This window comes from Penicillium chrysogenum (assembly GCF_028827035.1).
Source record: "Penicillium chrysogenum strain IBT 35668 chromosome Unknown utg000001l_segment0_segment0, whole genome shotgun sequence".
NCBI classification, from domain to species: Eukaryota; Fungi; Ascomycota; class Eurotiomycetes; order Eurotiales; family Aspergillaceae; genus Penicillium; species Penicillium chrysogenum.
The window spans coordinates 7,752,837-7,779,597 of NW_026622749.1; the positions used below are offsets into that span (position 1 = coordinate 7,752,837).

The window sequence follows — 26,761 nt, forward strand, 5'->3', positions numbered from 1 at the left end:
TGGAGTGGAGCGATTAGATGACCTGCCAAGTGGGATTCGTCGGGGAAATGGTTGATCCATATAGTACTGCAGGGTTGGCGCACGAATCAGATGGCCGGACTGGGATATTAAAGGGACTGTGGCTCAATCGGGGTGTAGAAGGAGAGTGGATGTGGAGCGCTGTGCTTCTTAGCATAGGGGGAGTTTACGCTGTACAACTCGGAGGCACCGACATTGTACAATAGTACGCGCCTATTGCTTGTAGTATAGATGTCTGATTCGTTGCACGAGCGATGGCATCTTCTCCGGGTAGTAGAGTGATATTGAATTCATCTGTCATGTTCCTGACCTAAAAGTCTAGACTATCCAGATAATTGAAATCCAAGATGTAACATGATTGGCCAATGTCAGGGCTGCTTCCCATGGATTCACCCCGAAGCCACGCTATCGCAAACGTGGAAAGACATAGACGAACCAATCAGAGATCTATCAGAGACTGCATATGGTTTCCACTATGAGATTCGCCTCCACTACCTGTCACTTTTTGTCACTGTCCCTGTTTGAGAAGGGAAATCAAAAAAGAAAAACCCCGGTTCGCCAGCTGCACTCCGGATCATCATTACATCAGAAGTTATATGGAAACTCTTAAGCAGTGCAACAATCCAGGAACTAACATTGCAATGTTTCTCCACGTGAACGGTTGATACACAATATTGGAATGTTTTACATACAATGGCCATCCTGTTCAATGACGATTTCACGAACCACCTAGAATATTTGTGCGACTATTCCTGAGTTGTATATTGCGTATATTCACAAGCCATAAAGAACAGTAATAACTAACAGACCGGCTCAGGGTCGGGGTCCCTGTCAGAGGCATGAGCGTAGAGGTATGAGATCATTTTAATCTATTTTGGTGGGGAGTTCAGCCACACAAGTCATTGCCTGATATCACCACCTGAAGTCAAGGAATACCTAGGTACTATGTTAGCTTTTCATACTCTCCAAATGGTATAATATAATTGCAGCTTCTATAGATAGAGCCATGGATATGTATATGTACTATTGTTGTAGGTCGTGCAACGGCTACACTCAAAATTCTCCGGTTTTCAAACTTCCGAAATCAAGATTTAGCTCCGCTACATCTTGGCGTCTGTGTACTTTTCTTCGTTTGGATCGATCGGCTCTATATTGTTATGACGATAGTGTACTAGGGTCGTGTAACCTGGTGATGTCCTGTATATATATGCAGCTTGTTATAACATGTTCTTAGCCAAACCTGCCACACTAGCGTTTTTAGTATTAGTCTGGCTGAACCCGGCAAAGTATAAAACAACGCTATCGCTCCCTTATTCGATACCAAAATCCCTGGATTTCACTTCCGATTGAGAACAATCAGTGCTTTTCTCATCGTTCCCATGTCACCGTTGTATGTGTCGATCGCCAAGACCCGCAAGGCATTTGTATTGGCGGCTCCACTCGTACCCCAAGCTCCGCTATCTTGATAGCAAATATAAAGTCGACAGTTGCCTATGATGTACTCCATATTCTGTATAGATCGCGGAAGCATTTGAGATACAGTTGCATATTTGCTTTAATGATTAATACCAAGTTCTCTTTCTGCAATTTAATAGGACGGCAGGACTAGAGAATGGAGGAAAACCAGCGATATGCATGACGGTCACCATAGATCGTACCTACTAGCGCGAAACACTTCCTTTAAGTCAGTTCCTTCACCGATTGAGTCTTCGAGATCCCTTTTCTTAAAATCAACATCAACACCGCACTTCGTATATGCCTCGATAATCTCTCTTCTGGTGAGCTCCTCGGCACTTGGAGGCCTAATCATGCCCACAGAGCACTGTATCACCTCGCGCGTGTAAACAACCACCCCGAACTCGCTCAGCGCCCGGTGAAACGCATCATTGATAGCCTGGAAGCTTTCGTCAAACGAAATCGGTTCCTCGGTCGACCAATACACCCGTGCTTCAGTAAACGGGGAAAATTCAACCCGGCAACTAAGAAGCAAAAGCTCAACAAGCCTTTCCATCCGAAAACCATCGCGTCCGGACTCTTGCATTACCTTATCTGCCTACGTACCACATGTTAGATATCAGTATTTGAAATCAGATCGTGGTGCGGGTTGGAGACTGACTGGGATGCTAGCGCTTTCAGCGCTATCACCGCCCATTGCGTGGCAAATATGGAACAGTCCAATTTCCGAGATGGGAGGCTGCTGGACTAGCATCTTGCGCCAGCTTGCATCTGCTCTTACGAATCGAGCCATTGTTGAGGCGTCTCTGGTCATGACCAAGTCGCGAAAGTCGAACTGGTATCTATCCGGTCTGGTCTTGACGGGGAAAAAAGAAGCAAAAGTCTCCGTCAATAGCGGGTTAGGTATCTTTTTACCCATTCCCCACTCGGAGTCGTTGATTGGAATGAAGAAAAGGACCTTTTGGATTGTCCGCGAGTTGCTGATCAGACTCGCCCAGTTGCGACAGACTCGTTGAGCAGATGTGAGAAGTGTGCGCATATCCGTCCCAGACAGGATCATCTCCAGAATTTCTGGAGTATCCATAACTTTGTTGATTGCTGATTTTGTCCCGATACCATCAAACTGACCTGCCATCCTTTCTGGTTGGGATCTCGATCCGCTCCAATGGCGAGTGAGGTGAGCCTTTAACTTCTGCTTTTGGCGTGCTCTTTGACGTGGTCTGGCTGTGCCTTTTGTTACGCGTAGTTTCTGGATGTTGTTTGGGGTCCTGACTAGCGTAAGTATGTTCAGTCACATGTTAGACCCCGCCTGTCTGCTTACTATTTCCGTCGGGGCGGCCCCCGGCCCCCGGCGCGGTCCACTCCATTGCGGGCTCCAGGGTTACGGGAACAGTTCGTATACGAGTGAGAGGAACAATACTGGGACTCATCTATTCCGAGCCGAAATTATCATCGCCATCTTGGCAGGGGTCGAAAATAAATTGATGAGTGTAGGTGGTGACACGCTTTGCCGGAGGCAATATATATGACTGGGGTGAGCATTCTGGGCCCTCTAGGTCCTTCCGTCGTAGACGACAATTTTATATCTAAGCCGCGTTTTATTATCTTAGTATTCCGGACGTCTTATTCCAGTTCCTCAACATTCAGGTGCAATACCGCCTAGTGTGGCTCTTCCTTTGTGTGGGACTTGACCGTTCCCTATGATGTTCCTCATACTCCATAAATATTGGAGTATCCTGTTGGTCGGACAGTAGATTGGTAGTTGAGAAAGGTCAGTGCTGGGGGAGACATCTAACCCGGAAAAGAACCATTCATCACCGTGCGTGGGTGTGGCGTAGTGGAACAGGGGGAGAGACCATGCACCGGTTGTGAGAGACCGACACGAGACGAGTTCAGTTACAGAGATCATGTATGGCGTTCCAAGGCTGGGTCTAGAAACAGCCACGGAGGGTGCCAGCTATCCAAGGCGACTCAAATTGGACGTGTGCATATAGAGAAAACAAGGTTGAAACCCAAAGAGGAAACAGCCAGGTTGAGGTGCTATGCTCAGGTAACTCAAATTTCTTTGTTCTACCACACCTAAAGCTTGGCCGATCTTCCTTACCCGCCCTTACTTCCTACCTCAATAGACTCTAGACTAGCCCAACTCATTTCCAGGACCATATGTATGTCTCAAGTACCATTTCAATAGTTAATTTTGCCTGCACAGTCTTCCGCGTACAGACCTCCCTCCCGCGTATATCATGAGACAGCTCCTACGAGTAGGCCTGCAGCAGCTTTAAATAATGCGCCGTTATCTAGTACTTCTAGTACATCTAATATTGGCTTCTTGGTGACCTGTAGGATCCATCTGCACCCACATAATACCACAACATGTAAGAGTATACCCCTGGTGATCACCACAACAATCACTACAAATAATGCAGCCTTATCCATTCACGAATCCACCGCCACATCTCTCACCGCCAATGTTTTGGGACACATGCAGCTCGAGGGTGGCGTATCACATTCCTCGAGCCTCACGTATTCATAATCGGGTTAACCTATGACACTAGGGCACACTGCATGTGCACCTGTCTATCACATCGTGGCGTCTGCAGTGTGACAAACTAAGTGGAGACAACTCAATCGTATACTTTAAACCCCATGTTTATATTCCGCCCAATTAAACTAACCCGAACCAATTACCTATTCTACCTTGGCCTGGTATCTTTTAGACGAAGCACACCATTTCAGATGTGTGTCAGCAAAGGCCAGAATCGCAGTTTCAAGAACCGCGTCGTGGACGTCTCCATTCAGCGAACCGCGGAGTCCGGCGTGCATCTCCACTGCATCCGATAGACATAGATTGTGGATACCACACACCTCTTGAATCGTCCTTGGCAATATCATATTCATGTGATCCACATCCGTGCCCGCTTGTTCCTTTAGTGATACCAAGACTGCATTCATGGTCTCGCCATTCCGACGATCTTTCTCCAGACCAACAAGGTCGTTCTGTAGCCCTAGCACCAAACTTACCCGCTTCTGGAGATCCCGCAGGCGGGAGAGATATTCTCCCTCGACTGGTGTGTGTAAAGTCCGGATCAGAGTGAAAAATGGATGTATCCCCATCGTCCTACCGCGGAATTGCAGGTAAGTTTCCAGGTCGTTAGGCAACATGTTTTGTCGAAATAGGAGCTCGTCAAGCAAGCCCTCGCACATATCGCATATATCATTGCTGAGTTCGCGGGCGGTACTCTCACTGAGGTCAAGTTGCTGGGTGCAATATTCTTGGAAGAAGCAAAGGATTGACGCGACCTTGTTTGTCGGAGAGACTATTTTAAGGATCAATATCAGTACTCGGGCTCTTTTGCAGCTGAGCTTGATCTACATACCGTTTGCCTTCTTTCCCTGGAGCTTCGAGATTGCCTCCTGCAACGCAAGTGTGGCTGCAGCCGGCGGCATAGCCTCAAGTATGTCATCCGCCGCGCAGTTTGCAGCTAGCCACGCGGTCATGCATACGCGGATCCCTTCCGATCGTACATCGGGGAAAAACAGATTAATTGCAGCAGCTTCTGCGAAGCACCTGTCATAGAAGTCCTTGGTATCTCCAGCTTTCTCTGGTTGGATCGAAGCCTTGAAATTAGCATGTGAATAGAGGACGGCCGATGGAGGAGCTGGATTGAGAGGGACTATGTCGTAATGAGGAATCTTGAGCTACATCCAACTTATTCAGTCCAGGATTCTCGAAAAAAAGGATAGTGATTGGCTAACCTGGAGAGATGCACCACGTATTCCCAGGGGGATTTCACATGTCTTTACCACAGGCTCATCGTTGAGACGTTTATAATTGGGTATATGGCCTGTTACATTGATTGGAAGATCAATCCGACCAGTAGGAGAGACGATCCCCTGGTGTGAAAATGTATAACCGCACGTAGTCATGTTCAAGTTCGTTTGGGTAAATAGGGAACACCCGACGATGGAGACAGTTTATATATCCCACCCCATCCAGCACGGGCACGGAAAACCGGAGAGTGTCTGAACCTTCGTAACAGCCAAGATGTTTTCTTTGTTTATGACGTTAATCTGGTTCTAAGTATGCACGTGGAATATTCCCTCAATAATTTGACGTTGTATGATAGGTCATATTATCGGCTAGTCCACCTGCGATAGAGCTAACGGTTATTCGGGAGAAGGTATAGACCCGTGAATCCTGGTTCGCATCGCATGCGAAGAAAATCTTCCCCCATGGGAGAAATCCCGCTCCACTTGGTCGACGCCCTCACCGCATGGAAGGTGCGGGGCGCTTTGTATCCATGCACACACGTCCATACGTGGCAAGGTGGATCGCGGGTTTCGTCGGATGCTTTTCCCCACCTGTAAAGCAATCCAGATCAAGCAAGAGATACATTAGATGGTTATGCTACTCCATATCCAATGGTTTGTGACTTGGTATCAAGGGTCTTCTGCGAACCCAGGGATTACCATAATAGCCTGTCCAAGGACTGATCACAGGTCCACTGATGTAACCCTAGAAGGCGATAGTAGCCGGATGATCTGTATAGATAAAATCTTTGAATTGGTTGAGAGCGGAAGGGTGTGTGGGTGCCCTTTCGACCGCGGAAGGACGTGCGCCGGGAATCGTCGAACTTGCCATGGAAAGGCCAAGCTTCTCATTCTTGGTTTCAATGGATAGTGATTCGTGACCAATAGAAGCTACCTATGTAATGCACAATATTATTCGCACATTATGCAATATGCAACGCAAGTGGGATGACTATTATAACGCATGTGCACCGTTGGTGAGAGACGCGTCGGAGCCGATGTAAGGGGATCGGGATTGATAGTTATGAAGCACAATATTTGCATACTATATCTCCTTCTACTACAGGTTTAGCGCATTTTGAACCCCACCGCTTCTCTTGTTATCCAAGTCAACTGAATTTTGGTATCGTGATAAGCTAGGGAATATATCAATCCTCCGCCTCCAGGGGTATCTCCAAGTTACTGAGATGACGGAATCTCCTTTCCATAGAGTGTTCGTATATACTTTTATTCTAGGCAAGATAGGCTATTTTCCAAAAATAGGTAAACTATGAAGCATATTTCGAAGTCTAATCTTTGTATGAAAGGCAGATTCTCATAGATTGTATTACTACAACATACGTGGACAGAAAATGAAAATGGAGTGTAGGGAAATAGTCCATTTCGGTTAGTGGTGAGATAGGTCTTGAGGTTTCTCTCAGTTTTACCTTCGTCACACCACGGCCCGTGTGTGCTGGACTGCATATTAACCTTGGAAGTAACTAATTTAGTTAACCTGCACGTTAGCCCTGACTTGTCTGCTTAATTATACAACCGCGCCTCTTCCTCGGGAATCTAGTCCTCTAATTAATTAGTTCTATTTATTCATTCCTATTATGATAGCATTCAAGCAGACACAGTGTACTGAATATCTTCTTAGATACCCCTCCAACAATCTCACCCCACCTTCGCGTAGGGAATATAGCGGCGGGATCTAGTTCCTCCAAGTGGGCCTAAGTGGATCAGAAGAAACCCTTCAGCGATCCTTCGGAGAGTTTGGCTTGAGTTGTCAGTTTAGCCCCCAAAACTGTTAAACATTCGACATCTTGGCTTACTATTCAGGAAGATGATCAGCACAATATCTTCTTGAGAGTTTGGGGGCTTTGGCTGACCCCACTTGGGTTCTTCACCTGTTGTTCAGATAAACCCTCTTCTTTTCACTATTTTCCCTTTTCACTATTTTTCCCTATATATTCCTTTGCGAAACAAATGATAGGAGAATGATGTTCAAAAATGTATACCAATATAATGCCACCCAAGCGATTCGGATTATGGTAGCTCAGCAACAGTCCATATCTATTGGAAGGCTTAGAATTCTTAGTTCTACAGCTTATATCCCATGAATTAGGCAATTGAAAGGCCATTGCAAGGATGTTATCCTTACTTGATCTAATTATTACTAATTATACGAGGAACCGAAGTGAGAGGAAGATAAATTTGCCAGACAAAATGGAAGGTTCCTCAGGCATTAGAGATGGGTGCCTCAGGTTGTGAAAGGGTATTTGTGCGTTACACCTTCATCACGACATTGGTCTCAGATATGTCTGAAGACGTGGTCATCCTAGGGTGCTGTTTGCGCTAGCTAGGTGACCACACCAAGTATCACGGCACTTTGGACAAACCTGGGTTGATAGGTGCAAGACGAGGTATAAAATGTATATCAATAAAACGTGTAGAAAGGAGCAAGGCAAGTACATCTATGGTGAAGCTGATAAAACCATTCCGTAGGGGCCTTTCCTTTGTTCTTTGTAACCGGTCATCTAGAAAACTAAGTATGATTTAATTAGCGACCTTGCCAGAAACATACAACAGCTTGAATCTTACCAATTTCCAAATACCTTACTGCATTTGATGACTCGACGGAGACCGCTTCGTAGCCGGGGCCTTTCCTCCAGGATGCTTGACAATGCAAGTTGGAATTCTTGGTCCTGGTCATTAAAGTTGAGCTCCGGCTTATTGGGCACACAATATCGCATCAGGCGGGTCACATCTTCGATATCGGAGGCATGCTTGACACCCCTACGCTGGTATTGCGACAGTATCTTCTCCCGAGTGAGCCACTCGGGGCTAAAGATTTTCACAGGATAACCGTTGATGGTTTTCGTCACTCGTGTCGCTTTGTCAAGATTGTACTGAGGTCGGTGTGACCAGCTTCTGAAATCGAATACCTCGACATCCACCAGTTGTATGTCGCCTTCAGGCAAATGTAGTTTGTATCCGGGGATAATGTGGCCGAACTGGCTCACTGGGCCAAAGTCAGATGGGAATGAATTCAATAGTCTTTGGGTGAGCAGGTCTGCGGTGATGGCTCGTTCATCGACGTGAATCACTAGGTCAACGTCCTGTGTTTGTCGACTGGGGTCTGGGGCCGTGAGACACGCGGCTGCGCCTCCCATCAAAGCGTAGTCTATCTGTAATGAGTCAAGGCTTCTTGCAATGGTTGCAACGGTGAGTTCCAGCTGCGCTGGTAGGAGCGCAGGCATGTTGAGAGTTTCCTATAGTATTATGAGCGGTCAGTTAGTAAGGTGAGCAGAATGCGGGTCGTCATTTGTTGTACCTTTGAATAAGAGGAATCGTGGAGTAAATCAAAAGAGGATATCCGTAGATGATGTGGCTTAAGGCGAGGAAGTTGTGAGAAGAGAACTTGGTGACTGAGAAAGATAGGGGAAGGAAGAGATGAGGAGCAGATGTCCTATCCGCCTTAGGCAGAACGGCTGCCTCAACAATGCCCCGCCAATAGCAACTTGTAGGCTTGTCTTCGTCTTCACTGATTCTTCTCGGTTTATTGGTATTATGTTAAGTGAACTGTTTAACATATAGTATTAGAGACGTTATATTAAGTGCGCCTTTTTACAAGTTCATACGGGGCTTCGAATTTCTTTTGGGATGTCTGGCCATCTATTGTGTTTCAAATGTCAGTCCTACCCGATTCTTTTTTTGGAGGCATTGGACGTGAGGTCTGACATGCGATCCATGCCAACATCGATGGATACCTGGGTACTCCAAGGGCCGAGCTGTTGGAGGCTCCACCTATGCGGCTCATGGGAATTCCAAGGTTCCAGTCGGGGCTGTGGGGCCGGTGTCGGTTCGCATGTGAAAGTCGCGACTCCGTGGTTTTCGTAACCTGTTTACTTCGTGCGAGAAATTCAATAACTTGACATAATACTAGTATGGTGCTTTCCCAATTGCTTGCAAGATTTTAAAAATACATGGATATTCATAAATCTTAAATCATATTCCATGGCTGCTTCCTCGGCGCGCATTTGACAAGCAAAATCGCTCCTGTAGAGGTCACTTGGGCAATGGATTCCCCCTCATGTCCACCGGCATTTCGTGTCCAGAACCTAGTCGCTTCGAGACACGTCTATCTAAAGGGCCGAACTTTTCCTCGTGTATTCGACCATAGTTAACACTAAACCATTCTACGGCTCTTTCATCTCGGCAGCTATCGAGGATATCATTGTTGACCTCGAGATAACCACACATCATGGCTACCCAGGTGCCCAATCTGTCGCCCCAACCAGAGAACTCGGCATTCTCATCATTCTTATCGTCAACAACGCACTTGACAAAACTTTCAACTAATGCCTCCTCGAGTGGATGACATATGTTGCCGTAGATGTCGTACCCCTTCGTAGAGGCAGTACTCTGCTTCACATCACCAGTGGCATCTGGTATTGGAAGATTTGCAAAAGAGTTCGGGGCCAAAGTCAACCGTACGCTCCCTGCCAGGTGGTGATTGATTGGATATTCGAACGTGGTAGTTGATCTGTCTAAACGTTGAAACTCCTTCTTAACCTCTTCTAGCGCCTCGTCGGGATCTGGAAGCGCTGATAATATCTCGGGGGGGGATGGTGCGCTCAGGAATTATCTCCCGAAATGCCGAGTCCTTGAGCTTCTGGCATGCTGTCTGATAATCCTCATCATGGACAGCGACCATAACAATCTATTAAGCGTTATTAGTAGGTCTTGCAACATCAAGCAGAAATATACCACTTACTCCTACGACAATAGGAACGCCCAGGTAGCTCATTGCAAGCGGTCCCCATGGGAAGATAACCAGTGGTGCAAGGAAATGAGCTATTTCCGAGGTTATCGGGTCGGGCTGAGACTCCCGTGGCTGTCTAATCATGTTCTCTTCGGTTGACAGCAAGAATTCTGTTTTATTGTCGGATTTGGGGTGACGCGAAAGACGAGCAAGGTAAAAGAAAGTGTTGGTGATTATCGGGCACGTGATTCGGACTCCCGCCGCGCAAGTGGGTCATGGGTGTGGGGACCGTCTGGGGGCACAAGGCAAGAAGAAAAGAGAGCAGTTCAATTGTGTTGACATGTTTGGCGAGACTAGGGAAGAGAAGAGGAAACAGAAAGCGCAAAACGCTAGGTAATCCACCGACAGGATCACATGACTCCAAATACAATAAACTCCCAGCGTGCGCGATTGACCCATTCATCCTCCTACTGAACAACAATAGATGTCCACGTTTTATTGCGGAATTTTGACATTCCCATGCAATTTCACAAAGGGTTCTCCACCCTCGAGGCGTGTTGAGACACCGGAGACATTGAACCCTTTATTGCTTAATTCCCAAAGTTTTTGAGCCCCTTGACATTCCCGGAAGTGTTCTTTGAATCCGTCATAGGAGTATACTTTGTCTTCCTGATTCCGGATACAGAGAGGCCGGTAGATCTTTGAAAAGGAAAACGGCAGCCACTGAAGCATATCCCATTCTGTGCTACGCCTCTTCCAGCATCGAGGTAGGGTAATGAGGTAGTCACCATATAATTTAGAAGTAAGTCCTCCGTTTGCCATGGCACTCCGGTCCTCTTACCTCCTCTGCGTGAGAATAATCTGCTAACAAAGTCTATCGGATTGATTTGCATTCTTCTCTTTTCCGCAGTCCCGTACTTTGAATATCTCATGGGAGTCTCCAAGGTCGCATCTCTCCTGCAGCCATGGTCGTTATGAAGTTTGACGCCAAGAAGGGCGAGATCAGACGTCCATGCTTTCACATCGACAGTATTCATGTTTTTGAATCCCTGTATAGATTAAATTATTCCTATAATCAAAGCTATCCAGGACGCAATATATTTAGTCGGTAATCAACAACTGACATGGCAATGACCAGATATATCTAGCTCGATCCTACACGGGAAAGGCCACAATAATTCTGTCGGATGATTCAAGCCAACTGAAAAGGCTGTGATAAAAGAAGCGTTCATGAGTTCGCCCCAGAAGGTACCAACGGTCACCAAGGCCGCCAAGATGCTAGTTTGGTGCTAGCGCTTAGCCCAAGATCCCCGTTGGTTCGGGTGGTCCGGGCCGACCTCCGCCAAGCCGTTAAAGCCTTGCCCTGGGGCACAATGTAACATGGCGCACCTCCTTTTCAGTTCCTTGCATTTCTCTTCGATTCCGGGTGATGCTTGGAATTGAACACATCGCAGTGACAGTAGGAAATGTCTTCGTGTATACATTAATTCAATTCATTTCCGAAGGGTATGTGTAAATACAGTACAAAATTGCACCTCCGATATGGGAAGCATCCGGCATCTTCCGGACCTGAAGCCAAAATGGGGGCCAAAAGTGCAAGAAGCACATTTTCATCACAGCATGAAAACAGCAGCAGCAACTGCGACGCCACCAAACACAACCTCTCCACCCGTAGCAAGCGGCGTAGCCGCATTCGAAGTAGGAGTCGGACTCGAAGTTTGCGAGCCCATACCAGAGCTAGCCCCAGAAGCCGTGGTACTGGTTGTGGTGGCTTGGCTCGTAGAAACATTTGTGGGAGTGGCCTCAGCTTTACTCGCCGCCGACGAGACCTGGGCCGAGTAGTCGCTGGCTGTGAAGCGGACCTTTGCGACGCAAGTGTTCTCTACCGTGGACCAGTTCGTCTCGCCAGTTGTTGTTGCGGTAGCGTAGAGCAGCGCTGTGTTGGTGAGTGCCTCTTTGTAAGCTCTCATATCTTCGACGCAGCAGTACGCCCCCTCTTCGTCGATGACCATGGTGCCGGCGCAGCATTTTGTGCCGTGGAAGGTGTTTGAGAGCCAGCCGACTGGGCAGCTGGTTTCTGCGGCGGTTGAAATGGCAGATAGCATTGTCGCTAGCAGGAGAGCTTTGATGGATAGCATTTTGGTTGGTGTTGTTGCAATTGTTGGCGTTAGAAAGAACGTGTGGGTGTGTCGTGAGGAGTGAAAGAGTGCGGGCTGTGTTTGGTTGAAGGTAGAAAGAATTGGGAGAGTTTAGCGGAGTACTCTTCTGAAGACCAATAAATGGGGAAATGTTTAACAATTGAACGAGTCATAAAGGTCTTATATCAGCCCTAAACGACCCTAGTAATGGCCAAGGCCAATGTCCACGGGCCTTATAGGTTGACCCGGCGAGTTACTCCCCACTTGGGCAAATGAGACGACCCATACAGCAGCAAGTTTGACCAATCAATATGTGACAGCGGAACAGCGCCACAACCAATAGCTCGGCCAATATGCCCAATTAGGTAGGTAGCCTTTCCTATGGAGTTCGAATCTTCCTCCATTATAAGTCTCTAAGCCCAGACCTCTGCTCCAGTATCCGACAGCTAGGCCACAGAAGCCTGAGTTGTTTGGTCTCTCTTTTCGAGGAAGGATTGGCCATAAAGATAGACCTGGGTCGGCAACATTTCGAGCATGAGTCGGAATGAATGCATCCAGGTAGTCAAATAGCCAAAGCAATGGTCGGTGTGTTCTGTTTAACTGTTCTCTTCATACCTGTGGATGGCATATAGGGTAGACACGCTCCATTCACCTGATTTCACGGCACTTGTGTACGCCCGCGCAATCATATGTCAAATGGTACAAGGACCATACTAGCATATGCGAAGAGAATGGCCTCCCTTCACCTCGGTGAATACCGTGGGGATTGATTTCAGGCTACCAGATGTATTATCTCTTCCCCATTCCCTTTGGCGCACCGTTTCAGCAAACTATCCCGTATCCTGTTTGCGACCACGAAACCTTTGCTGAAGACCAGGTCGAGCAGGTCCAGGATTTATGATTTTCGATCAACTGTGCGAGCTCGAGATCCTTCTCTTCTCCCAGTTCTTGGAAACCCTGGGTAGTATATCCTCTATACGGGCTTTGGCTGGACAAGCCACTACGTCGAATCCGTCCACGACTCCCTCAACGTGTCACGAAAGCCATACTATCTGCTGTGTTGTGTCCAGCGATGGCTGACAATAGTACTGGACCTATTTGTCGCTCGAATCGCCATAATTCTCGTTGCCTTTGCGACAAATATCAGAGGCAGTGGCTCAACTGGCTATCACGGCGTAGCCCTGTATCAAATCGTGACATTCAGTACCACGCTACAGACGCTTGTTACCGAGTGGCCGAAGGTTGAAATAACACTTGGGGCGAGCTATCAGTCGTGTCCGTACCTATATTCTCGACACAAAAGACGAGAACCTGCCCAATGAGACTGGGTATGTCAGCGATAAATGTCCCGCGAAGGGTGCCATCGTATTCAACGGTGTCACTGTATCCTATGACCCTTCCACGGACCCAGTACTCAAGGACATCAACCTTTCCAAAACACCTGGGGGAAAGGTAGCCATCTGTCGCACAGGTAGTGGCAAATCCTCCCTGGTGTCAACTCTCCTGCGCATGTTGGAGCTTCAATCAGGATCGATTTGCGTTCACGACATCGACATCAGCACCATCATTCGCCAGGCCGTTCGTGCCCGCTTCAACCCCCTTCCCCAAGACCCGTTCTTCCTACAAGGCACCGTCCGCGAGAACCTTGATTCTCTCAGGGTCGCTGCCGACGAGCGCTTGGTTCAGGCACATCAGTCCGTGCGCATATGGGACTTTTGCGAGTCTCGCGGCGTGCTGGATGAGGATATGAGCGAAGGGACCTTGTCGCATGGACAGAGGCAGCTGTTCTGCCTTGTTCGAGCAGTAATCAATCCAGGCAGCGTCCTCATTATGGATGAGATGGGTGGCAGTGTTGACGCGGATACGGACGCTTTGATACACGAGGTTCTGCAGAAAGAGATTGAGGCGTGCACTGTGATTGCTGTTGTTCACAAGCTCTACAACTCAGAAGTGGCTGTGATATTTCTACACGAATTAAATGGCCAAACAGGCAGCAGTCGGATTAAAGCCTTACCGCCGGGGCCGCTCCGGTGCTGATCCTCAGGCCTCAACGTTGAGAGCTACTTGGCACTGGCATGCACACTAAGCGTTGGAGCTGACCAAGTGTGTTATAATCCGGCCCCCATTCTCATGCCAGGTGGCATCTGTCATTTCAAGGTTTGAACTGAAGTATTTTCCCGCAAAGAAACTGCCTGAACCTACATGAACAGGCCTCTACAGTGGCATTCCGTAACGCACACCGGTAATTTGTCAAATCAGCAATATGGATCTTTTGCACTCGGCAGGGTTTGCGTCATATGTGACAGAGTTGATAAATCAGCAGCATGTCCCGGGGCTGGCGATTGCAATCATACACAATGATCAAATTGCCTCTGCGGGATATGGACATGCGAGCCTGGATCCCGAAATACCTTGCACAGCAGATACGCTGTTTGATATTGCATCGTCTGCTAAATCACTCACTGCTGCGGCGGTGGGATTGCTAGTCGATGATAATGACATGTTCCCGGATATTCAGTACGATGCTGTAATGTCGACTCTTCTCCCCGAGGACTTTGTTATGTCTGGAGAAGGATACACAGAAGGAGTCACCGTGGAAGACATCTTAAGTCATAGAAGTGGAATGCCTAGGTGAGCTATTCTTTTCAAATTTCATGTTTGAGTTCAAGACTAATGATATTGCGCCAGCCATGACGATTCGTATATGAGTGTGCGAGCGGCGAAGCCAGACAATGCTCGATCCATTACGAGAAACCTCAGAAATCTCCCTGTCGCGGCTCCTATTCGATCAAAGTATATTTACTGCAACATGATGTATACAGTGGCAACCCACCTCGTGGAAGTCAAGAGCGGACAGGATTTTGGTACATTCCTCGAAGAGCGATTTTTCAAGCCTCTGGACATGGCATCAACTACTCTTCAACCCAGCAGCGCACGATCAAAAGGATTCGAATCCCGCATGGCAACTGGCTACACATGGAAAAGAGCGAACTCAACATATCGTGGGTTAGAAAATCCAGACTGCCCAGAAGGCCAAGGCGCAGGGTCTGTCATTTCGAGCGTGAACGACTTCATCAAATTCGTCAAGGCTTTTATGAATCGCGAAGACCCTATCAATAAAAATGTTTATGAAGGGCTCGTTCGCCTGCGAAGTTTTGTGAATCCAAACCCAGGAAGACGGAAGCGGCACACCTCACCGGTAGCATATGCTGCTGGCCTGGATATCTACTTTTACAAGGGACATATGGTTGTCGGCCATAATGGGGTATTCTCTGGATTCGGAAGTCGCTTCTTCTTTCTCCCTGATTTCTCATTCGGTGCTGTGATCATGGGAAACTCAGATGGGGCAAATGGGGTTGCGACGACCCTTGTCCAAAAGCTAATTGACAATCTCCTTGGAGTCACGGACGAAAGACCTCATGACAGCAAAAGCAAAGCCACACGACCTGTTGAAATTCGCGGTCCAAAACCCCAGGCCGAGGCGAAAGATGCAAATCCAATGAGTAAGAACCAGGGAAAGAAGGAGAAGAAAAAGCAGGAAAAGAAAACCCAAGCGAAGAAAAGTCAAGGTATCCAGAAGGGCCAAGTGAATGAACAAAGACCAAAAAGGAATACTCCGCAGCCACCGACAATGCCTCTCAGTGCTTACGCTGGCAACTACTGGAATCCTGGGTATCATAACTTACTGGTTCAAATCAGAGATGATGCGCTCTTCATTGATGCTACAGATCGCTCAATGGGGTTTACCTTGAAATTCGAACATGTGTCCGATGACCGAAAATTCGATGCTCATCTTACTGATTGGCTCGATGCCAGTGATGACATCGTAAAAGCGGAGTTTGTAATAGAAGATGCTCAAGTCACAAGGTTGGGTCTGCGGTTGGAGGAAATGCTCAAGGAAATGATCTGGTTCAAGAAGAAGGATGCAGTACGCAGCGGTGCGGCCAGGGTTCAAAACCCGCTTTTCGGGGGTGTTGGTGCCTCATGTGCCTTAATGCTTTGATTTAACTAAGTAGAGCGGCGGAAAAATCAAGATACCTGGATAACGTTACCTACTATTACAGCATGCATCTCCAATTTTCGTGCGCAGACAGAAGGAATGGACCCCGAACGCCTCTTTGAACCACTGGACCAAACATCGGATGACTTCGATCTTCGCCCCCGAGCTACTGCAAAGTCGATCTCGAGAAGATAAACTACCTGTCCCCCGCAACAGCCGAATACTACTCCGACCTATACAGCGCAATGTGACTTCCCAGCGGGACGATCCAATTCATCCCGTTTCAGGCGTACCCAGAACCGCCGAAAGGCCCCCACCTCCAGTTTCCCGATGTGGTCTTCTCGCCTACTCTTGGCACGACTCGCCTGTTCTACAAGGCCATTGCACAGGCCGTCGCCAGCGCCGGGTACATCGTGGTGTCTATCGACCATCCCTATGATGCCGAGTTCCTCGAGTTTCCAGATGGAAGCATCGTGACTGTCGCAAACATCACTGACGCGCAGGTCCCACTGGGTGTCAATAACCGAGCGCGAGATGTCTCGTTCGTGTTGGATCAGCTGAGCACAAAGGCTGGAGGTAGCTCTACTCCCTGGAACAGGGGCTCCGGATCTGAAAGCTCGGCGGGTCGCGATATACGGTTATTCAGTCGGGGGTGCAGCCGCTGCTGAACCCGTGCGTTTGGACTGTCGTGTTGTTGCTGGAGCGAACCTTGACGGGTCGATGTTTGGTCCAGTGGTTCAAAGAGGGATTCGGGGTCCATTCCTCCTACCTGGGCACAAAAATAAAACCCAGACGACGGACCCATCGTGGGCAGAGTTCTGGTCGACCCTGGGGGTTGGAAATTGGAGCTAGAACTTGCCTAGGCTCAGCATTATGCATTCTCTGACTTGTCATCACTATTGCTCTAGGGGAAGAGTAGGGAAGAACCACAAGGAAATAAATATAGCCTTCGTGCAACAGTCTCATAAGAACAGTCTACATCGCTACACCATAGGCTACGCCAACTACTACGATCCCAATAGTTGCGGTCGCGACCCACAGGCTTAGAGATGATATAGCATTATGAGGATTATGACAGTCCAAGTCCCCGCTTTCTGTGTACTCTTGGTTACCGTTTCTCTATGCACGCTGAGCTCGAGCAATAAACACCGTCTTGCATAATGTTCGCTCGCCAATGGTGATCTTCAGTGGCTCGGGCAAGACTTGGTAGTCAAAACCCACGTTGAGTCCACCGCCTTCGAATAATTGCTGCATGTCCTCACGAGAGAAGCCATGCGTCTTGATGGTGTGAGCCGCCTCAACAAATTCTCCATCCTCGTTTTCGTGTCCATGCCTAAGTTCGTGTTTGTGTTCGTGTTCAGGCCGGAGATCACCAGCTCGTGGCACTAGGTCCAGAATGAAGCATACGCCGTCTTTCTTCAGCCGCTGTCCCATGCTCTGCAAAGCGCGGTCCGGATGCTCAAAATGGTGTAGGGCCATGCTGATCGTCACCACGTCCAGGTCGGTACAGACAGAGTCGATAGCTTCAGTCATACCATGCTCCGTAAGCAGGTCTGCCTTATAGCCGGTCGCTTTGTCTGCAAGTCCGAGAGTATTGGCATTGTGATTGAATTCGGCCACCATCTTATCGGAGATATCTACCCCGATAATTTCCGTGACGAATGGCGCAAGGGTCTGTTTGTGTGTTAGAGTGCAGCTCGGAGAACTAACATGATCTATGGGTAAAGCCACATACCATGGAGATGACTCCCGGTCCGCAGGCATACTCGAGCAGTTTGATTTGCTGGCCTCGGCCAGCTTCTGTATCGGTCCACCGATCGTTGATCCAGTGTCGGCGCTGCAAAGTTTGGGCTGACAGCATTCTCAAGCCATCGGCAAACCGATCTTTGTAGACGGCTGAGAGGTTACTGTAGAAGCCACCGGTTAGTATACAGCAGATCAGGCACTTGTTTCTGTTATAACTTACTCGAAGTATTTCCGGTTGGCTTCAGTAAAGTCTGACATGATGTAAAGTTGCAAAGAAATACTGATGAGTGTCTGTTATGGAATCAGTCTTAATACAAGCAAGGAGTGAATGAGTCTCTTATAGAGGAAGAGCCAGAGATACTTCCCGCACTAGGACAAACGCGGTCTAGCTCTCGGAGACATCTTGTGCAAATACAGTCCACCTAGTAGAATGTCTCCGATTGGAGAAAACAAGTATTTTTTCAAACCAATTAGTTACGGGTCCATTCAAGCTACATAGGCCATTCAGCCAGATTATTTATTGTTGGACACTACGGTGTGTACATATATGTAGGGACCAAGCGAGCCGGCCACCCCAAAATACTATAATAAATGAGATAAATTACAATTTGATATCTCAACAACTACATGTATTGTCTATAGGGACTTCTCCTTACGGCTTCCTACTTTCTAGATCTATGTAGTCTCCTTATGGAGTTTTAAGAAATTTTATAACTTTATGATTCCGATATACAGATTTCCAGTTTTTCGCAGTGTAATTTTCGGTAATTTTCAGAAACCATGACAATATAGCCTTCTGCATACTCTCTTTGAAATTGATATACGGTGCTAATGAGTCTTATCCATGGCTATCGATAATTGAGGAGCTAGAATAAAAACGTGGTTGTTAAGATACTAAGTCGCATTTACTATGGTGATTTGGGGAGGCAGGCTCGCTTGTGTGGGCTTGGTGTCCCTGGTCAAAAAGGCCGGCCATGCAAAAGATGGTTGGAATTTTGGATGGGTTCATGGGGTTCGAAATTGTTCACCGAACTCTCGAGGTCATTTCGCAGTATCCGGAGGTATCGGTCTTCGCGGAAGGTAAATGAGACGAAACTTCGGGGAAAAGATAACACATGTGTTGAGATGCACTACATGCAGGGTATGCTTTATCTCTATATACAGACTAAGCTCTTTGAGCATTTGCCTAGCTCGGCCTATTTGTCATATCGCTGGCTTATATACCAGCTCCTCTCCATAGTTTCATCATCACCTCGCTTCTTCTTCATCTATCTCTCTCCCTTCGTAGCCTCAACGGGTTATGAGGCCCTCTTTTTCCCCTTTGCTTACGAAGATCTAACAAAGACTTCTTGCAAAAATCATCCAGTTGAGCTTCTGTTGAGGCTACGAAGGGAGAGAGATAGATGAAGAAGAAGTGAGGTGATGATGAAACTATGGAAATAATCTGGTATATAAGCCAGCTATATGACAAAGAGATAAAGAGCTAGACAAAGGCTCAAAGAGCCAAAGAGCTCAGTCTACACACAGAGAGACAAACAAATACTGCATGTATGCCAACAGCTTCTCCCGGCAGCGGAGACTCTTTGGACTTCTCGGAGAACAGAAGAAGCTATATCTCTCACTTCTTCATCGCCGCTGAGCGAGAAGCGATCGCAAGACGCCGCTGTGCGAAGCCGAATCACCAAAATCGCTGCTGTGCGAGATCAAGGTTGGTCCTTATATCCCAAGGAGATTTCAAGATTGCGAGGACCGATCTATCGGACTAGCAGACGTCACCCCTTGTTCCGACCAACAACTCTCCATACCTTCATGTACTTGATACCAACCGTCCCAGTTATCAAAATCAAGTGGCCGGACACGCTGAATATCCCCATTCTAACCTCTCTTTCATTTAGTGTCGTTCTTCGGCTCAGACGCGTCCTGGACTGTGAACAACTTTTGGTTCATCATGCCAGCAGTAATCAGGCCCAGCACTCATGTTGCGACGCCAAGGTCCAAGAGACCACGGATATACGCTGGAGATTCAGGGCTCTTCCCCTACCCTCCAGTTCCGGATGACTCCACTGACCGCGCCGCTGCGCGTACCCCGATTACAAAATTCACCGCTGTGTGAACCCGCCTTTGTGCAACAAAAACCCAGGAGTTTCATGTGACCAGTTTCGAATGATCTGAGAAGGTTTACCGATGCAGGAGAAGAAGGAGATGGAGTTGAACTTTTTCAAGTCTAAAAGGCCCCAGAGTAATCCGAATATAAGTGCCTGATCGACGAGGTTGAGAACCTAGGCAAAACAAAACTGCACATCATTTTTACGCCTTGAATCCTTTTTCTCCGCACAACTCTATTTACCTATTTCACAATTTTCCTTCTCTCATTCTTCTTTTTCCTAAGCTCCTTTTTTTCCGGCCTGCTCATTAAATCACTTCGTCAGAATGACTATTCTCGGATTCTCTGAACTTTACATAGGTACAGAAGTTACCTTCGCCACACCATCACCCCAGAAGTGGGTTATCGAGGAGAAACTGACCGAGGATGTTCAACAAATGTCAAAGTGGGAACTTGACGGTGGCGCTGGGCCTCCCTTTGCCGTGTTCAAATATCTCTGTCACAGTGCGGCAGACGGCGACAAGAAGGCGTTCATGCGAATCTATTTCCAGATTCCTATTGAAGGAACTGAGCATGAACGCCCCGAGGTTCGACAACGACAGGCCGCTTCACGAAAACATCGAGAGCTAGACGTCCTAAAGGATCTGCAACTACGACAGTGTCCCGTGGTACCGAGTCTCCTCGCCTATAAAGAAGGAAAACAAGGCAATGACGGCCCGGTCCCAGATGGATATATTACACATATTGTGTGGGATAAGGTCCCCGGGAAGTCACTGAGCCAGGATGAAGTCTGGGATCCTAAATCTGGTCCATTACGTGAGGCCGTCCGTGCGAAGTTCCGCGATGTCTGGGAGTATGTTATAGCCCCTCTTCTACCAGTCGAGAGTAAAGCTAACAGACCCAAGGGTGTTGAGACGATATGGATGGAAGCCAGGTATGCATGGGCTGGAGCACATCATATACGACGAGGCTACACAGACGATGTATGTGGTATCTTCCGTACACCTAGTGCCAAACAAATAGGCTTACTATCCCTAGGCACATTGCAGGCTTCCGACAATCTGCCTCCCTTGACCCCGAAGAGAAATTTACTGATATGACCTTTGTCGGCTGGGGCTTGGCTATAGCACCTAGCAAGGCCGGTTGGGACAAGGACAGTACTAAGTGGGCTTGGTGACCAACATGGATGTCCATTGCTTTAGGAAAGCACTCTATCGGCGATAGAGATGCAATACAATAGAGATTCAAATAGAAAACACACTGTGTGTGTTGACTGTCTCCCACTTCCTTACGACAAACAAACACCAGTCAACCATCACCTCGCGAATCCTCAGAGCCTGCAAGTTTTTCTTCCTCAGCTTCTAACCCCTATCAACTCCTTCCTTCTCGACATCCCTCTACACAATCAACGCACTCATCCTCATCGAATTGCCCCCAGTTGAATCGAATTGTTGCTCAATTATCCCCTACCCCTACTCAGTCCTCTTGTCCAATCATGGAAACCGATCAAGTCCCTAACGCAGCCTCAGATACGCTGAATCCTTCTCTTCTCCTTGACGAACAAGCCTGTTTAAGTGATTTCTTGAATGAAGGATATCTGGAGGATCTGTTCACCACTGACTCGTGGAACCCGCCGCAAAACCCGGTGGCCGAGCCTGAGAATTCACGTGACGACAGAAGGAAGAGAAGGAAAGGAGAGGTATATCAAACTATGTAGGTTCTATCATATTGTGATGCCTAAGACATCCAGCAACCGGGCGGACAGCAAAGCGCTGTTGGCGGCACGCCATTTCGATCAGACGCCCTTGTTTCAGATCCCTTGTTACGGTCCTGGGTATAATTTCAGTCAAATTGGTTTCTTCCAAGATTAATGTAAGTCTCTAGGGTTGCGTAACAATGAAGCTCTTAGACACAATATAGTTGAGCACGTCTATATCACTTTCAGAACTTATTGTACCCACTGATTACTTGCACTCCATAGTGCTCTTCCACTCGTAACGTAATACATACGACCATAGGGTGTGGAAAACAGGGCTTCCCGTCCGCTCAGCCGTACTTAAGCCACACGCCGGTGAGTTAGTAGTTGGGTGGGTGACCACCAGCGAATCCTCACTGTTGTATGTTTTTGTCTTTTGTTTTGTTTTTGTATTGTCCTTTGTGGAGGGTCCTAGGGATCGGGATGAGCACCTTAACCAAACACCTAGATTACGCTCTCTGATTGGCCGATTAGTGATACCAGATTGAGATGGTAGATCGAGGATCGACGCGTCATTCCAAGGTTTGTCCCCACAGTTACATTTGCACTGGGAATATGGTATATAGTAGAACAGCTCACCATTCTAGCCATGCAATATACCACCATACAATATACCAGATCTTTCATCAAATTTCGTCCAGATGCCTCAAGGTTCGTAAACTCAATCACTCATTCGTCCTCCGATCCCCAAATAATAAGACTCAATTCGATGGTAGACACGCAGCCTACCCAGCACGAGTCGTTCTTCGAGAAGATTCACTCCCACCACGGTCATCACGAGCATGGAAGCGAGGGCCAGGCTGCCGAGGACAAGCCTAAGGGCAGCGAGGGCGGGCTGCGTTCCGATCTGAGAAAAGATGAGGAAGGCCTCAAGAAATACTTCAAAGAAGATGAGCAGCTCGAAGAAGAGGGTCAAACCTATGGAGGCTTGATGTAGTTCTCATGCCTTTTCTCGGCGCTGTCCTTATGACAATATACAAACCACGAGGGAATGTTACTAGGAAATTCTGCTATCACCAGCCCTAGAGCTTTTTGCATAACATAATTGTAACGGGCAAGGTCCTGGCACGTTCCACAACAGCTATATCAATCGGGAAGAACATCGTGAATTAACCTTCCACCAAAGGGACCATTATCAACTCCCGTTGTTTCCATGCCAGGTTACTAATTCATGAATTCACATTCTAGGCTACGCAACCGCCATACGCAGTCTGCCGACTTTTTCTTAAACGCAATAACCTTAGGAGTTGTTAAAATAAATGCGAACCTTGGAAGCTTAATGACTGTATGTGCTAATGTCCGTGCATTGACGACAAAAGTGAATCCGGCGACCAACCGTCATCTACTGATAGCATGTTGCTGTTGTTCCCGAGGCAGTAAAGTAAATTAAGAAGGCATTTCTCGACTCCTCGGCGCGCTTCTAAACTCAATGTGCCAAGAACCTGCACCAGGTCTGTAACATAGTTCGCCTTGAATTCCCCTTCCTCAAAGAGCCTTGCCAGGCTTTCATTTAAGACAGAGCGCAAGTTGTGGATCGAACGCCCCCACATATGCCGAGAATTTTGTAACGATACTTCCAATCTGTCAAGTATGTTCGGCCCGGTGGATGTTGCCAAATGCCCATCGGACGGGACGGAAATTGACTCCTGTATGAGAACACTGATAGAAAGCAAACACCCCAGCATTTCGTCTTCCCCTTCTGTTCTACGTATACCGTTGACAGGAGAATTGCTAAGGAGCAGAAAGTTATGACGCAGAAGTCCGACTGCGGCATGAGTAAAGGGGAATGAAGAGAGCCCTCTGGTGTAAACAGACCCCATGAACGTTCTCATGTCTTGAATGAACGATATCAACCAAAGGCACCGGACCTTTTGGATATCGTAAGATGGGGTTTGCTGCATGATCGGAGGTGATAGAAGAGGGGGAGAGATTCGATCGAGATTGTTTGTTGACTCGAACCATGACGGCCGGGACATTAGCGAGACACTGAATTGTCAGTATCGCGGATTATTCATACTTGTCGCAAGCTGCACCCACAGGTAAACCACAAGTTCCAAGCGCCAGTTCTTGTGGAGCGCTTCAACTCCACCTTTGGCTTCGATCATTCTTTGTAAGCCGTCACGGTGGATTTTCCAACCTTGGTCTGTACCCCAGTATCGCTGAGTAAAAGGTGGTCAGCCAATTCCCCACAGAGGAACTCGCACTTGGTTCACATACCTCAAACGTGAGCAGGCGCACAACGGCAGCAAAGGAGTCGTCGCTTAGCTCCTTCTCGGGATCACCAAGCCAAAGGCGTAGTATTCTGATAGCCTCGGTCTTATATTTCAGGGCATCAGAAGAACTGGATCCTCGTCGCGGGGGAGTACCGGCGTATAAATGAGATAAGTGCGCAGCCGAATGCGCCATGATGCAGTTAAAAGACGAAGCATTCGAAAGGTCTAGCGGGAACCAAACATCTTTCATCGGATTGAACTCGGTGACATGCAGATCTTCGAACATCATCGCCGCGTGGGTGCTAATCCCTGCGATCCTGTCAGCAAAATTTCACAAGGAATATTGACCGAAGTCCTCATACGCACAGTGATGTAAAAGCTTCTGATGCTGGCTCGTCAAGTGAACAGGGCACGTCTGGAACGGATCAGGTCTCGAGCTCAATAGGGCATAGCTTATACCGCACAATAGCTGAGCGGGAACGCCGCGGCGGTGCTCTTGATTATTGAACGCGTCCATGTCCTCGCCATATTGCAACACTGAATAGCTAATTGCATCTGCTGATGATGAAGCGTGCACGTCAGTGTCGCCCTTCGAGCGCAGAGGCAATTGTCGCGATAACCTCTTCTGGTGCGATGTCCTCGCCTCCTGATTTTGCTGATGTCGGCGCTTCCAGTGCTCCCTCATAGCATGGCTCCGAGCTTCCGGTTGGATGTTCCCCGTCACAAATGTAAACTGGGATATTCCACCGGAGGAGCTGGCGGCCCGCGGAGACATTGTTCTTTTATGGCCATAAGGAGGTACAGTTGGGACAACAAAAGTTGACAGATCGGAATGTGGGATGGCATGTGAGATCACATGATGGCCTCCTCTACCCCTTCAGGAGGACTAAGTGCGATTCGGAAATCCACTTGGGCTGAGCTGCGGGGGTACAGTACAAAAACCATCCAATAAGAATTTTACTCTGTACCCAGCGCGGAATCTCATTTGTTTCCGGAAAATCATGTCCACCGGTGTCTTCTTACGGAACCATGGAACCTGAGGCGTCGCCACCGTGGAAAGAAATCAGACTTCTATCTACTAGTATTAACTATGGTGTCATCACTCAACTATCACGAATGACATATGATACCTAAGATCCCAGTTGCTGAAGCCATTGTTGCCAACTCGAAAGACGTCGAAGAGATCGGAACACCTTTGAATGAACGCATTGAGAAGCCCAACGTCCGTCCACGGGTGGCAACGTCCTTAGTCATAGTTCGTTCCTGAACTACTTCACCTGGGTTCCTGGATCCAAGTGTACCTTTGCTGTGTAAGAGAACGGTGGGAAGGAGTGGGCTCAGGACTCTCTCGAACCATACCTACAAAAGAGCGCAATCTACCACGACGACTTGAGGGCATGCACGTCCGAAGGTTAACAGTTATCTAAATTATACAGCGTAGGTTCTGTTCGGCTACTCATCAGCTCTAGTTGTTTGGTCTCTAACTACGCAAGTTCGACCACAATTAACATTCCACATATATCAGCCATCAAGCCCAGCTAGTACCCTAGCCGACGGGGCAAAGAAGACACTACCAGTCATTGGCCTCGAAAAATCCAATAACCGATCATGCAGCCCGGGAGGATTCCCCACGAACATCCGCTCGAGCATCTTCTCAATAACCCATAGCCGCCTGGTGTATCCAATGAAGTAGGTACCAAACTCCCCAGTCGCTGGAGAGCCAAAAGGCATATTGTCACGGAGAATATCGTGCTCGTGGCCATCTTCATCTTCAATAGTACTCAGTGTCTTGTGTGAGGCCTGCTTCCCGTCCTCAACGTCATCGAGCTCAATGTTATCGGGCTTTGTCCGTCCGATGATCTGCTCTTGTTGTTCCGTTGATAGCAATTTCCAAGCAGCCATGTCGTGGACGTATTTCTGTACAACGACGTAGCTACCCCCTGCGCATTTGGGTCGTCCTCACTCGCGACGAGGACAGAGGGCGGAACACCCGGGCCCACAGGGTTCGCTGTGCCGTCAACAAAGCCGAGGAGGTCGCGGGCGTCGAAGTAGCGGAAACCAACTGTGGCGTCGACGAGCTGTATGGTGTCACCGAGTCGGTCAATGAGCTGGCGCTCAAATTCGAAGCAGAGGTCGCGGCGCTCAGAGCGGATGTGGAAGAGGAGGTCTGCCGGGGTGGAGATAGCGATGTGTTTGGCGCCCTTGACTTCGCGGAAGGGGTGGAGTTCTTTCGGTCGCGGTAGGTTGGTAAGTTCGTCCCAGATAGAGCTGCCGATACATATAGTGCAGCTCAAGTTGGCGTTGGAGTCTCGGGAGGCGACATTTTGGACTAGGCTGGACACGCTGGCTAGGGTTGAGCGGATGGTTGGGATGGCTGAGGGGTTTGTGACGGATAGCGCGAGAAAGGTTGCTGATCGGGTGAGGGGCGCGATTGCCACTTGGGTGCTAGCGGTGGTTAAGCTGCCCATTACGCCTTTGGATGATTTGATGGGCGCTGCTTCTTGGGCTGATTTCGTAGAAAAAGGACTGATTCTGTTGTGCCCATGGATTTGGGGGTCACGCAGCTGCTGTATCTAGAGGAGAAGGGGGTTTTGGTCACTTGGGCGGGGGTTTGCTATACTCCGGATGAATGGAGAAAGAGGACAACATTTGGAATGGAGATTGTACCAAGGTATACAAAGACTTGAGTTCTTATGTTTGTCTAGGCCCGGTAGAGACAAATATGTGTAAATCGTAACTGAAATGTCCTAGTCATTGCAAATCTGTGTTTCGAG

General features: G+C 48.1%; 12 protein-coding genes across 12 annotated transcripts, besides 4 other annotated features; 4 read left to right on the plus strand and 8 right to left on the minus strand.

Moving 5' to 3' along the window:
- Window positions 1–1,606: 1,606 nt before the first annotated feature.
- N7489_003041 (F-box protein) lies at window positions 1,607–2,608 on the minus strand (the record flags this gene model as incomplete). The annotated part of the gene is made up of 3 exons (XM_056708796.1): window positions 1,607–1,623; window positions 1,681–2,071; window positions 2,135–2,608. The coding sequence occupies 3 exons, from the start codon at window positions 2,606–2,608 to the stop codon at window positions 1,607–1,609; spliced, it is 882 nt and encodes a 293-aa protein (XP_056573098.1).
- Window positions 2,609–4,161: 1,553 nt separating this feature from the next.
- On the minus strand, window positions 4,162–5,400 carry N7489_003042 (terpene synthase family protein; the record flags this gene model as incomplete). Its single annotated transcript, XM_056708797.1, has 3 exons — window positions 4,162–4,790; window positions 4,851–5,172; window positions 5,230–5,400. 3 exons carry the CDS (start codon window positions 5,398–5,400, stop codon window positions 4,162–4,164), a joined length of 1,122 nt encoding a protein of 373 aa, XP_056573099.1.
- Window positions 5,401–7,862: 2,462 nt separating this feature from the next.
- On the minus strand, window positions 7,863–8,525 carry N7489_003043 (uncharacterized protein; the record flags this gene model as incomplete). The annotated part of the gene is made up of 1 exon (XM_056708798.1): window positions 7,863–8,525. The coding sequence occupies one exon, from the start codon at window positions 8,523–8,525 to the stop codon at window positions 7,863–7,865; it is 663 nt and encodes a 220-aa protein (XP_056573100.1).
- Window positions 8,526–9,333: 808 nt separating this feature from the next.
- Window positions 9,334–10,174, minus strand: N7489_003044 (uncharacterized protein; the record flags this gene model as incomplete). The annotated part of the gene is made up of 3 exons (XM_056708799.1): window positions 9,334–9,815; window positions 9,841–9,988; window positions 10,043–10,174. The coding sequence occupies 3 exons, from the start codon at window positions 10,172–10,174 to the stop codon at window positions 9,334–9,336; spliced, it is 762 nt and encodes a 253-aa protein (XP_056573101.1).
- A 1,469-nt stretch (window positions 10,175–11,643) lies between these two features.
- Window positions 11,644–12,168, minus strand: N7489_003045 (uncharacterized protein; the record flags this gene model as incomplete). Its single annotated transcript, XM_056708800.1, has 1 exon — window positions 11,644–12,168. The coding sequence occupies one exon, from the start codon at window positions 12,166–12,168 to the stop codon at window positions 11,644–11,646; it is 525 nt and encodes a 174-aa protein (XP_056573102.1).
- A 1,509-nt stretch (window positions 12,169–13,677) lies between these two features.
- N7489_003046 (uncharacterized protein) lies at window positions 13,678–14,205 on the plus strand (the record flags this gene model as incomplete). Its single annotated transcript, XM_056708801.1, has 1 exon — window positions 13,678–14,205. One exon carries the CDS (start codon window positions 13,678–13,680, stop codon window positions 14,203–14,205), a length of 528 nt encoding a protein of 175 aa, XP_056573103.1.
- Window positions 14,206–14,431: 226 nt separating this feature from the next.
- N7489_003047 (PAF acetylhydrolase family protein) lies at window positions 14,432–16,836 on the plus strand (the record flags this gene model as incomplete). The annotated part of the gene is made up of 3 exons (XM_056708802.1): window positions 14,432–14,799; window positions 14,857–16,096; window positions 16,456–16,836. The coding sequence occupies 3 exons, from the start codon at window positions 14,432–14,434 to the stop codon at window positions 16,834–16,836; spliced, it is 1,989 nt and encodes a 662-aa protein (XP_056573104.1).
- A 451-nt stretch (window positions 16,837–17,287) lies between these two features.
- On the minus strand, window positions 17,288–18,172 carry N7489_003048 (class I SAM-dependent methyltransferase; the record flags this gene model as incomplete). The annotated part of the gene is made up of 3 exons (XM_056708803.1): window positions 17,288–17,842; window positions 17,904–18,075; window positions 18,135–18,172. The coding sequence occupies 3 exons, from the start codon at window positions 18,170–18,172 to the stop codon at window positions 17,288–17,290; spliced, it is 765 nt and encodes a 254-aa protein (XP_056573105.1).
- A 2,172-nt stretch (window positions 18,173–20,344) lies between these two features.
- N7489_003049 (uncharacterized protein) lies at window positions 20,345–21,195 on the plus strand (the record flags this gene model as incomplete). The annotated part of the gene is made up of 3 exons (XM_056708804.1): window positions 20,345–20,871; window positions 20,924–21,001; window positions 21,057–21,195. The coding sequence occupies 3 exons, from the start codon at window positions 20,345–20,347 to the stop codon at window positions 21,193–21,195; spliced, it is 744 nt and encodes a 247-aa protein (XP_056573106.1).
- Window positions 21,196–21,513: 318 nt separating this feature from the next.
- Window positions 21,514–21,731: a sequence feature (Protein overlapping with rRNA (N7489_003050, KAJ5252640.1) was converted to a misc_feature.).
- A 101-nt stretch (window positions 21,732–21,832) lies between these two features.
- Window positions 21,833–21,890: a sequence feature (Protein overlapping with rRNA (N7489_003050, KAJ5252640.1) was converted to a misc_feature.).
- Window positions 21,891–21,938: 48 nt separating this feature from the next.
- Window positions 21,939–22,012: a sequence feature (Protein overlapping with rRNA (N7489_003050, KAJ5252640.1) was converted to a misc_feature.).
- Window positions 22,013–22,036: 24 nt separating this feature from the next.
- Window positions 22,037–22,262: a sequence feature (Protein overlapping with rRNA (N7489_003050, KAJ5252640.1) was converted to a misc_feature.).
- A 153-nt stretch (window positions 22,263–22,415) lies between these two features.
- On the plus strand, window positions 22,416–22,711 carry N7489_003051 (uncharacterized protein; the record flags this gene model as incomplete). Its single annotated transcript, XM_056708806.1, has 2 exons — window positions 22,416–22,425; window positions 22,491–22,711. 2 exons carry the CDS (start codon window positions 22,416–22,418, stop codon window positions 22,709–22,711), a joined length of 231 nt encoding a protein of 76 aa, XP_056573108.1.
- A 1,081-nt stretch (window positions 22,712–23,792) lies between these two features.
- N7489_003052 (uncharacterized protein) lies at window positions 23,793–24,762 on the minus strand (the record flags this gene model as incomplete). The annotated part of the gene is made up of 3 exons (XM_056708807.1): window positions 23,793–23,933; window positions 23,992–24,296; window positions 24,354–24,762. Coding segments are annotated over 3 exons (855 nt in total), but the record flags the coding sequence as incomplete, so codon positions are not given.
- Window positions 24,763–25,508: 746 nt separating this feature from the next.
- On the minus strand, window positions 25,509–26,455 carry N7489_003053 (Dyp-type peroxidase; the record flags this gene model as incomplete). The annotated part of the gene is made up of 2 exons (XM_056708808.1): window positions 25,509–25,904; window positions 25,925–26,455. 2 exons carry the CDS (start codon window positions 26,453–26,455, stop codon window positions 25,509–25,511), a joined length of 927 nt encoding a protein of 308 aa, XP_056573110.1.
- Window positions 26,456–26,761: the final 306 nt, after the last annotated feature.